We start from the raw sequence: 12,154 nt of genomic DNA on the forward strand, positions 1-12,154 counted from the left end.
ACAACGATCGGACGAGAGCCCCCTCCTCCAACACAGGTGTTTTTGTATCCACGCCCCTGGCACGGATTTCCATAAAATAGAGATTTTATCAACCTATTCCTCCTCAGTAATCTTGCAGTGTAATATAGTGTCTCAGCATGTGAACAAGCTTACAGCTGCCTGTTCCGCCAGGAAGGGGGAGGGGGGGGGGACGCTCGTCGAAAATTTTGAATTAAACTTCAAAAGGAGACCCACTTGGGCGTGGCCCAGACTTAGTCTACCCCTAAAAGAGACCATATTTACACGCTCACACCAACCCGGTGTGGCCAAAACGTCACGCATGCGCAAAACCATTTCATCCGGTCAATTAGCAGCCATGGACAGTTGTTTCGGCCTTTTGGGCCTCATCAGCATGGCGTAGCTAACATACCAGCCCGCCTGAAAATCCCGCCAAAGTTGAAATCGCTACGATAAGCAATGCGAATTTCAGTAACAAAAGCAACGGTCGAAAAGCCTGTTGGTTGAAGGTGGGCCTTAAAACGTTTCAGTTGTGAAGGAGCTCTGAATCCGCTACAAACGATTTCTTTTTACTTTGCATAATTTAAATTTAGCCTGCTTAGTACTTTCCTACAAAATACATGTCCAGATCGACAAAATAAAGGGTGTCTTACAACGGATCTTTCGTTGCTATGGTAACCCATCATTTCACAATATGAGCGCATTTTGTTGATTTTCATGCCACCATAAGAAAAAGTGCTGCAGATTCAATCCTTTTAACAGTACAGAACAACTGGTTTGTGGCTCCCAGAGAAGCGTCTTGAATACTAAATCACATATTCCCAGTTTCAAAGCGTCATAAAATTCACTTTTTTACGTAGCGGTTTTCTCAGAATATTCAAGGTTACATTTGGAACGGAAAGAGGCCTTGGCAAGAAACTAATAATTACTGCAAAGCATCATTGAATAGCGTCCATAAAATTTCATGAGTATAGCGCTTTTCATTTTATTTAAATTTGAAACTGGACGTCATGATTTGCCCGATCTGTTGTTCCACAGGTAAACTTAGGCAGAACGAGGAGGGATTTTTAACAAGACGGGCCTTAATTTCGTTTTTTGTCCCTGCATATGATAGATTACCAAAGGTATTAGTTACGCTTAGTAATTCATGCTTTTTAGTCACGTATGGCTCGCAAATGTCGAGTGATTGCTGAGTCACTGTATCACACAGCCGGATCATGAAGAGAGCCAAGCAGAAATTCATATAAATGAATTTGGGATATCCGATATCAAGGCTCCGCGGTAAACTTATTTCATTGGTCGATATAAAGAATCAGGCGGATGCTATCATCTTGATGTACTTTCGATCGTGACCGTTGTCCTCCCATAACTGCCATTTTTTTCTATTCCAGTCATTATTCTTAAAAATGTTCGACTCAGCCGAATGATTGCAAGAAATGTATATAGCAGAGTGTAATTTTTAGAAACCGGGATAGAAAATGAACGTGAATTTCAGCCATCTAAATATGACTCCGCTATTTCAATTCTTACGTAGATTTCCGCTTCCCTTACGTTCCACGACGAAATCGACTTGAATTATTTCGAAACTGACGAGCAAAGGTAGCTACTGTAGCTCTTATTGACAAAAAGTAAGGATAATAACACCACATGGGATTGTTCCTTGCAAGTTCAAGTTCTGATTTCCTTTGAATAGACACCCAGGAATCAATCTTTTCACCGGATCAATACAGCAGGGTATTGTATTTGTAAACAATCAAAATGCGTGACGCAAACAACACTGAGGATTGAAACATAATAAGACAGATTACCTATGTGCAAATTTTGCGTTATATAACTGCTTGCTGCGCTTGGTACACATCAGCATCACGGCACTATTGCCTACAACTACAACTTGGGTTTGCAGAGTAGTCCGGCCTTGTAGCTGCCCGGGTGTACCTGGTTGTGGAACGTTTACCTACCACATTCATCGAGTTTAAGTAAGTTACCAATGCCACTAATATAATGGCAAACGAGGTTTCAATCAGTCTTTTTGATCAGTTTTGTACTTCTCTTAACTGATATTCCACACAACAACTCTGTCTACGCAAATTTACAATGCTACAATTGCTCATTCTGCTCCTTGCAAGCGCGCCTTTTTGTCATCTTTGAGGGTTATCCCTTTCAAATAACAGATAAATAACCTCAGTCTTAGATTCACCCCAACTAAATTAGCTCTGGGAAGAAAAACTGATCATTCCAAAGACGAAAACCACTTCCCTTCAGATGCTGGCGTGAAATAAGTTGTTATCGTGCTCGTGCATCTCTGCTTGGAAATTCTGTTTTGAGATGCCATGTTGATGTCGGTTATTGATAAAACTTTTAATATCAGGTGTACAAGCGAAACTAATTAATTATATATTTGGAAGCTTTTGTCTGCCCTCTGGCATCGATGCATATGTCCCGCTGAGAAAACCACGCTTTTGCACATCGAGAATCGTTAGAATTCTAAGGAAGAGTGAAAGTGAATTTGTCTGACACAAACAGCATTGCAGGATATCTTGTGCTTGTAAAAACATATATGGGCGTCACGCGTGGAACTCAATCAGATAACAATGTACCAGTGTACCAAATCAGCCTTTTCCGATGGAGAAAAAGTAGAGATTCACAGACAAGAGCCTTATTCATGTGAAAATTTGTTAATTTATTTTTGGGACGTACGTAAATTTATATTTTGATGAATATGAACAATACCATTTGCAGGTTTTCATTGCAGTACGAGATTGACTCGATTGACTCGATTGACTCGATTGACTCGACTTAACTGCTGCACATGCGCACAATGCAGTGTCAATAAAAATTCCCACTAGTCTTCAGGGCCTCAGAATTTAATTTTCTGAGCGGATAACAAGCGTTCAAACCCGCCGCACTTTTTTAATTTTCTTTAGAAATCCCAGGAACACATCACTTGATGTAAAGCGAACGATTAATTTCTACTTCAAACTTTCAAACTTCAGAAAACAATTCACAAACAAGCGAAACCGGTGATAAATGTCCAATTTTGTTTTGATACTTTATTATTTGTAAAAGTATATGTAAAGAATAAGCTACACGCTAACACGCTTACGGCGATCGCGGGTAGGTACTTGGTGTCTCTTTTTCTATTGTTTCAAATTTTTTTGAACAAGGTATAAAACGTTCAGTAATTATACAATTACCCTAACTTAGCGTTAGGGTTAAGTTAATCGGCTTTCGATCAACCGGCCCCTGATTGATTACCAGCCACTGATTTGGGAAATGTGTCAGCACTCACTTCCACTTCCCCCACCACCCCCTCCCCCCCCCCCCACCCCCTCCTCCCCCCCCCCACCCCCTCCGCCTCCGAAAACAGAAGACGATATTCGAGTAAGAGCGGAAATCGGCAGCTTCTCCAGGTACCGGAGCACAAATTTCGTAAAACAAAAGAAACAAAAGACAGAAAACAAAACAATTCCAAAATAATCCCAAAGCGACCAAAAACACAAAGCTTTCCGGTACCTGCAGGCGCAGAAAGGCCCCGGAAATCGAGCCTACAGGTTCACTGCAAACATTCCCTATCTCCGGAAATCCGCCAAAGTTAAACCGATTCTTGCTGGATCCTTCAAGTTGCGACATCATTCCGTCACTTTTTATTCAGGTGCAATGTAAAGGCAAAGCAGACGCTTCTTTCTTAATAGCGCTAATAGGCAACTTTCACGATGGCTTCATTTGACTGCAACTACCAGAATTCATGTTGTGTTTTTTTGTATTCCCAAAGGGGTAAAAATAACAATACCACTAATTAGCATGAGACAAACAAAACCCGAAGAATTGTGGTACTTGTAGCGGTTTCATCATGCAAATGTCCTATCAAAATGTGCCGAAAAGATGTTTTCAGAGAAAGCCTGGGTCCGATTTGAATTTTATCGTTATTTGGAAGTCGGAAGTCGGAAGTCCTACGAACTTAAAAGAGGACTTGGCGTCAATTAATTTTTTTTTGTCTTTAATGCGGCCAGTTCTTGCGCCAATAAGATTCAATTGTCTTTTATGTCAATATCCTCATTCGTTTTTTATGTTTATCTTCTTTTTAAGATTAATACATTTGCCAAATTTTGCTGAATTTTCCAATCTCCTTTTTCGGCATGGAGATCATCAAGCACATCAATTTTCACAAGAATGCTATTCGAAGCTTTAGTTTAAATTAAAAGTTCCGACCTCTTCCTTTGACTGCCGTCGGGGAATCGATCGGTATATGTTGCGGGTGCATAAAAAAAAGGCCCCGACAAGCTTTTGTTTGCCACTGACATCAGTGATTTATGTACTAACAAAACATGACGTGAATGATCCAAATTAAAAAAAAACCACACATACATATAGATGTATAACTTTACTGTGGTCATTCGCTGTGTGATTGCATTGGAGCTAAGCGGCAGTGCTTGATCCAAACTAATGCCCTGGAACTGAATTGTTCTTTCTGCGAATACCGGATCTTTCAACTGATGTAGGAAACATAGGATCAGGATTTTTGTTGCGGCTAACCTGGCTAAACTCCTTTTGAATCTTTTTCACGAGGTAATCCGAGTAACTATGAAATCTATTTGCACGCAGGCTGCGACTGAGATTTGAAGGACTGCTAAAATGTATGTTTCAAACAAGGTGAAAACAGGGAAGAAGATCAACTTTAACTCTGGTGAAAACATTTGTCCACGAAGCCTTTGGAAGCGCTGAATTGTATTCTTTTGAGGTATTTCATTTTTTAACCCTGCAGCAGTCAACACGCTCTAAAGCTTTTTGTCGACGGCATAAAAGTGAAATTACTAAAACACCAGATAATTTTGCTTGCTTGTGCAAGAGGTAAAATGAAGGTCTTGCTATGAGTTAAAACCTTTCTATACTGAAAAAAAAGCAGCTATAATTTATTTAACCATTTCATATTTCTATTTCATTCCGTTTGAAGGCCAGAAAACATGAATAATTGAATAGCACTCCAAAAAAGTGAGGCACTTTGTTTTTTTTTAGTATTTTGCTTCTGTCAAAATTTGCAGAATCCTAGGTCGATATTGAAATTTACATATTTACAAAACATGAAATATTAAAAAGCCTTCGTCAAGGCTTTTAAATATATGACACTTTGCAAATGACGACTGTTTTCAATTGCCAGCATGCAAACAAACAGACAAGGGGACACTCATGGGAGTGAAGATGATTTGTTCACAAATGCGACAGGCAAATTCAATTACTCATAGACTTCACAGGCTAATTATTTCAGAATTCACGCTCCTAGTTTCGACTCTTGAAAACAGGATTATAACCAGCATAAAGGTAAATTTTTCAAGATTTGTTACAAGGCAACGCACGTACCGGCTTTACTTGTGGTCACAAGCTGTTTTGCCATTGGTCAACTTTGAGGGTATGTTGGAGGTGTGTCCGGGGGCGGATATAGTCATGACAAGGCAGATGTTTTCACGCACGATTCACCCTCAGAGAGTAGACTTTAATGTAAAACATAGCTTATGCCGACATTCAGTTTCCTGATTCAAAACATCGCTGTCAAAAACCCTTCCTTCTTAGTTTTTTTCCTTCTCCAAACAAGGAACAGGCCGGTTTCGTCACAGATGGATTATTGGAGCGGAAACACATGATCCTGTAGAGAGCCGTTATGATTGGTCAATAGATATGGTCCTACGCCATTAGACCAAGCAGAGCCTATTTACAAAAACCACCAAGAGACAGCACTTGGCAAGTGAAGTTACTTAGTTCAGTTGCATCAACTCTTCTTGCGGCTCAAGCCTACTGGCAAATTGTAAAATAGTTCTTGCCTCCTCCTCAGATCGACGACAGAAGCAACAAAGCGTTCAGATTCATAATGACGCTTAACTTGAAGAAAGCGTGGGAGGATTTTGTGGTGGAACAACTCCGAGGACCGAACATGAAAGAGTTTAGCCTGCTGCGGACGGATGGAGAGCGATTCAAATTCTGCAAATACATTTTAAGGTTAGATTGAAAAGCTTAATTATATATTTCGTGTAAAAATTTCTGTCGATTTTAAATCGTCCAACGCACAAATCATGAGCCTTTCTTAGATTCAGTAAAATTGTTATTTTGTCAAACCGGCTGAAAATATCGCGTTGTGGCCTCTACAAGGATCTTTATTTGATTAGCAATATTTTTCTTCAGGTGTTTTTTTACATCAGCACCAGCGATCTTCATCATCACCTGGTTCTTTGCTTTAGGGAATCTCCTTTTGCATTTCTCTTATGACTCTGTTATTTTAAAGAACACGAAGACGGTTTACCTCAGTGAAAACCACCGTTTTCACATTGTGTTTGTTCAACGCCCAAGTTTGCTTTTGCAGGCAAAGTGCTTGCAGTGTCAAATAATTTTCAATGGAGATCTAGAGGCGGTATATATTGTCCCTTGAACATCATAACATCGCATCATTTGTGCGTTCAAAATGTGTAACTTTCATTTCAGTTTTTCCAATGGGCGGTGGTTAAAGTTGGTCACAAATTTGAAATAAGGCGAAGTACACATTGTATAACTTTGTAGTTGCAAGACGGCAGCCTTTGCACACTGTCTCGTGCCGCATTCGCACGTGCCGCCATTCGTGATTCCCTCAGGCATTGTGCTGATCAAGAATTGCCCTATGTCAAAACTGTAATTTCTCACTTGCAATCACTATCCAAAAATTTATGGGGGTTCTTGCTTTTTATTGTGAAACAGTTTTTATTTTTTTTTAATTTGGTGTGATCTGGCAACACACATTATTTTATTTTTGAACCTTGCTGAAATGACATTTTGTGCATTTTTGATCCGGTAGAGAATGGACATGTCCATAGCACAAGGCACATATCATGAAAATTGTGACACTTTGTTCACTCTTCTTTTCCTGTAATAGAATGATTCGCCCCAAATGATGATTGACAACTCAGTTGGTCAAACTTAATTTTAAGGGCAATGCTAAATTAGATATGTGCAAATATCAACGACTTTTTGGCAAGGAAATATGTAAAACGATTTGGTCCTTTTTAGTACATCTAGGTTAATAATTGAATGTTTTTTACCTCAGAGTTGTTTGTTATGTAAACTGATTAAGATATTTCTCTCCTGTTCATTGTCACTAAGCCACGTCTCAAAGGTCTAAATTTTTATGGTTAACCTTCAGAATTGCATCCCAAAGTGCAATGATATTATTGATTATACAGCTTGTATTTCAGTAATTTGTTTTTTGCTTTATGATATTATGTAATTCTGGAAGTCATTTGAATGCGAAAAATGTTGTTGCCTGTTTTTGAATCTTTTCAAAGGTAACTGTTGTCCTATTGACAGGTGTTTTTCCACTAGTTAACAATACACTTCATGGTCATTTTTGGGTTTCTATTTTTTGTAGAAATAACCATGTGGGCTTGGAGATTGTTGAAAAAATACAAAAGCTCTTGAACAGCAGGAATACACAAAAAGCCTTGTCTACAGGAAATGTTCATGAATACTTGCATGTAGGGGAAGAACATTTAAAGCGAAGGGATTTCAAAAAAGCTGTGATCAGCTTATCATTGGTAAGAATGTTGGTGTTTTTGCCCTGTAGCAAGTTCGCCCCATAGCTAGTTCAGCCCGTTGAAGTTCGCCCCCTATATAACCGTGTTCGCCCCACAGTTTACCTAGTTCGCCTCCAAAGTAGATCAAGTTCGCCCCACGTTCATGCAATCTTTTAGTTATGAAAAGGTCTTGATCGATCGTCCCTTTCACGGAGTCACCGTGACTGGCCATGGGTATCAATGCAAGCAAAACCTGGGGAAGTACTCTCCCCAGGTTTCACTCACTTTGAGAAACCAAGATGGTGGCCCCTTTCAATGCGGCCCATTCGTGAAAGGCCTGAACACTTAAGCAAAAGTATAGAAAGGAATGCCAGGAAATATTGGGTGTTCGATAATATAATTATTATTGGTCACAGCTTTTATTTGATATGTTGGCTCCTAAAGGAGCAGTTTTGTTGTAGCACCTGTAGAGTGCAATATCAAGCGCTAGGCTCTAATGTCAAGTCAAAATTGTCCTGCCATCTTGGATTTGCCGCGTGCGTTTTGGGGTGGATTGTGCGATAACTTCAAAACTCTCCAGCAATGAGTAGATACACAGTAAACAATGTAGTAGACAGACTGTGGAATGATTCTGGCGACGAGGAAGACATTTCAGTGATGATTTTGACGAGGGAAGTGAAGAAAAATACTGCAATGACTCTGAAAGTTCATTGCAAGATTTGGTCTGCACATGGTTGAAAAAATGGCCTGCAGCGAAATCGTTAAATCTATGGTTTTCTTGGTACAAAAACTCTATTGAAGGGGGACAATCTTTAAGTGTTATTGTTAGATCTGTCAAAGGCTAGTACACAAGAGAAATTGTTTAAGGTGTCAGAACACACTGAAATAGCTTTGTAAGGGATTAGCAAACTGTCTTTTTAAAAAGGGAGAAGCTAAGAAATTGGTCATGCCATCTTAATCCTTATATCCCATAGAAAATTGTTCATTGTATTTTGTATGATTTGGAGTGACTTACGGTAAACACTTACAAAAAAGGACCTAGAATTTAAGAACCTGTCAGGCTAAAACTTTCATTGTAGACCCCTTTACATAAGAACCAGTTTAGCCTAAAAATTAAACAGGTTCTTATTTTATTAAATGACCTTGAAATTTCAAGCATCTGGAAATAATTTTAAACTTGTTTAAAAGTATTTTTTTCATGGTTATGATTGAAATATGAAGGTATCAACATCTTCATCGGAGGAAATCAGTCATACCATATATATCATAGAGTAGATATCTTTTTTGAAAACAAGAACCAATAATTTAAGCTACTGTAAATACCATAATTTCTTATAAGAAGCTATTTAGCCTAACTTGGAAAAATCTAAGTTCTTATATGTGGGTGTTTACTGTATTTGCCCTTTCAATCCTGAGAGTGAAACTTAAAGATTTTACCCTAACGCCAGATGATTTTACTTTGACTGACGTCAGACAATTTTACCTGTGAGAGATGAATGGGTTAGCAGTCCTATGCATAATTATTGTACATGTAGTTAAAATTTTTCCTCAGTTAAAAATTTTTCAGACTAGTTTGTTTTTTGCTTTATTTTGTCTTATAGTCATTATCGTAAACTGAAACAAAGGAGAGTAATGAAAAAAACTAGTTTAAAAATTTCTAATGAGAAAAAATTTACAACTACAATGCATACATACAGACATAAATATACATATATTATGTTTCTTATTTGTCACCATTGCAGGCTATTCAGGAAGCACTTTTAAAAAAATTTGAAAACTATGAACCACTTTCCGACCAACCAGGTAATTTCTGTGAGTCAGGGTCTGCAGACAGTGTTGATGCCAGAGTTGGTATTGTCTCTCTTTATACCAGGAGAGCTGAGGTCCTTTTTCAGGCACAGGAATACAAGGTGTGTGAAACTCTTTGATTTGCTTTTGAAGAATTTTTTATTTAAGTTCACCTAAGCTCAAAGTTTTGCGTTTTTTTGGCAAAATTAAATGTCTAACATATATTTTACCTTTCATAGGCCTAATGAGATACAAGAGAGTTTCAAAGCTGGCATTCATTTGTCCCATGGCCGAGCTAGTGAGAAGTATGGTTCTGTTCCTTCAATGACGTCAAGAACTAATTTACATTGGCAAAGCTCTCGAAAACTATAGTGCAAAATATTGTGCAAAAGATCAATGTGGACCTTGAGATGAGAGGACAAGGATGACTATGTGTAAGAGTTTTTGGTACTGAGCATGCGCATAAGGTTTGGAAGTCGACATTTTTCGAAGTGCACATGCTCGGAACAGAAAACTCTCACTCGTAGCCATCCTCGTCCTTCCATCCAAAGGTCCCTAATGAAGGAATAGGCCCACGCCTCTCACTGCCTCGGCCATGAGATAAACAATAATTATTGCCATCATCTTTCTCTTACATACCTTATGAGGCACATTAAAAAGTAGAATCTAGAGAAGCAAAGGTAAATAATATACCTGTATGTTTTAATTTAACTTTCGCCAAAGTGAATATTTTGAGGTTAGGTGCACTTTAATGTAAGGAAGAGGCACATGGAGTACATGTACCACGTTCCCTGTGTTGTAGTTCTTATGTCCAGCTTGTTCTCAGTACACTCAAGCCATAATAATTACTGCATGTGTGTAGTGAGAACAAGCTGGCTTCACACTGTTGCAACAGGGCTAAAAATTAATGAAAAAATCCAGTCGTAATTTTGCAAATTTTATGATCGATCGAAGGAATGGAGTTGTGCACGTAACATCACAAGTAAATTACGCTACAATTGTGCTATCTTCAGATTGAAAAAAAATTCATGGCAAGAAACTAAATAATTTGTAATATATTTATTTATTTTAGTAAAAGTAGCAGTAAAGTGTTTTGAAAGAGCGAAGGTGAAAACAAGTCGCAAATTATTTGCAACTTCTCCAGATATTTTAGTCACAAATGCGACTGTATTGGTCACAGTTTTTAGCCCATTGCAGTACCCCTGCCATAGCCCCTGCCTGCAAAGCTAATAAGATTGATAAACTCATAATTAAATTCAAAGTCATACTCTAATTTTAAGGTAGCTGATAAATATTGTTAATTAGAATTTAACGGAGATAACAACCGGAGCGCTCATTTGCCAGTTGTGGTCAGTGGTGTTGTCAGGTTGCTGCATGCTTCATGATTTCCTGTGCTTATTTTTTTTGTAAGGTGTAACTGTGGCATTGTGGTTGTGTAGCATAACAAGCAAGTACATAGAGCATTTTTAGCGGTTATTTCCCCTTCCCTTCCCCGCTTTTTCCTCTGTTTTTATTAGTGTAACAGGTTCCTCGGTGTCTTGCTGTGGGGGGCCATGGCTTGGTTTCCAGAATTTCCCAATCGTAGGTGGGGCTATCTCCGTCTAGGAGCTGGCTGCCAATAGTGAAAGTTCCTGGATGTCTCAAGTACCCAACCTCCACTATCGATGGAATTACTGATTGAGGAAAAATTTGTCACCTTTGTACTGACCTCTCACATCTAGACTTTTAAGTACTCTTGGACAAGAACTGTTTACCATAGAAGTCCCATCTCATCTCACTTTTCCCAACTTAAGAATGTGTGTATGAAGGTTGTGATAGCTAAGTAATGCATTAAACTTTAAAAAACCCTTTTCTGTCTAGGCCTGTCTGAATGACATTCAAGAAGCAATATCATTACAATGCCCACAAGCTGTAAGCACCAAGCTAGTCAATCTTCAGAGGGCTTGTCAGAAAAAAATAGTAACTTGCAGTCAGCAATTTCAAGGTATGACTTGTTTTAGGTACAACAACCTTATTTATAAGTTTAGTTTTAAGCCTAATATGTAAGTTATGCCCTCCTTCATATACAACCACGCGTGGAGCAATAACTGTTTCACACCCCAATTATTATTCTCAGTCATTGTTGTTTCTATGCAAAAGTCTTTTCATGTGTAAATATGTTGTGAAATGCAGCTCTGAAATTATCAGTGGGTGAAATTGATTTCTAATGGTTCAGTTCCCAATTGAGGCTATTAAATCCTGAGTTATCCATCCCCAAATCTGGATTTTGGCTTGAATGACTCTTTCTGTAATATTGTTCTATTTCTGTAAGCAGCATGGACTACTAAACAGTACTAAATTGACTACATGTATGCTGAATTTGGCTTTCAAACAGTTATTTAATGATGGAGATTGTCTTTGTTTTCTCTTTGTTTAGGTGTTGATCCTTCCAGGGAGATACCAACTGTAACAGGGAGGCTTCACAGCAAGATAGCAAATGGCTCCCATTTAATTGAAATCAACTGTACCAGCAGTCAGGGTAGATTTTTGAAGGTTCGATTAACATGAATTCAATTATTTTTTAATGATGATAATGTTATCGTTCTTTTTGTTTTTACAAAGAGCTGTTTTTTTTATGGAGTATGGTCATCCTAGTTTACTCTGTGAGTTACTCACTCATTCTGTTCACTCTTAGAGGGAAATTAATTAAAATGCACAACTTACAAAATTTTATCTTCATATAATTTTTTTCTCTCCCTTTGTCAAAAGGTTTGGTGAGAAATTGAAACTCAAATATTTTTTTCTGTTTACAAGATGGAAGACAGGTTAAAATAAGCTTATAAGGAGAATGATCCATAATA

General features: G+C 38.3%; 1 protein-coding gene across 3 annotated transcripts in view; it reads left to right on the forward strand.

The window, feature by feature from the left end:
* Window positions 1–1,832: 1,832 nt before the first annotated feature.
* LOC138047552 (SET and MYND domain-containing protein 4-like) overlaps window positions 1,833–12,154 on the forward strand; it is a 34,380-nt gene continuing 24,058 nt past the window's right edge. The window contains exons 1-6 of one of the 3 annotated variants that reach the window (XM_068894452.1): window positions 1,833–1,973; window positions 5,822–5,985; window positions 7,382–7,547; window positions 9,269–9,436; window positions 11,175–11,298; window positions 11,731–11,846. In XM_068894452.1, the coding sequence (XP_068750553.1) occupies window positions 5,858–5,985; window positions 7,382–7,547; window positions 9,269–9,436; window positions 11,175–11,298; window positions 11,731–11,846 (702 nt within the window). In that variant the 5' untranslated portion in view covers window positions 1,833–1,973; window positions 5,822–5,857. Of the gene's footprint in view, window positions 1,974–4,354; window positions 4,564–5,753; window positions 5,986–7,381; window positions 7,548–9,268; window positions 9,437–11,174; window positions 11,299–11,730; window positions 11,847–12,154 lie in introns of those variants that run through there. The other 2 variants (XM_068894453.1, XM_068894451.1) reach the window with 2 other exon arrangements.

This window comes from Montipora capricornis, chromosome 4 (genome assembly GCF_036669925.1).
Source record: "Montipora capricornis isolate CH-2021 chromosome 4, ASM3666992v2, whole genome shotgun sequence".
NCBI lineage: Eukaryota > Metazoa > Cnidaria > Anthozoa > Scleractinia > Acroporidae > Montipora > Montipora capricornis.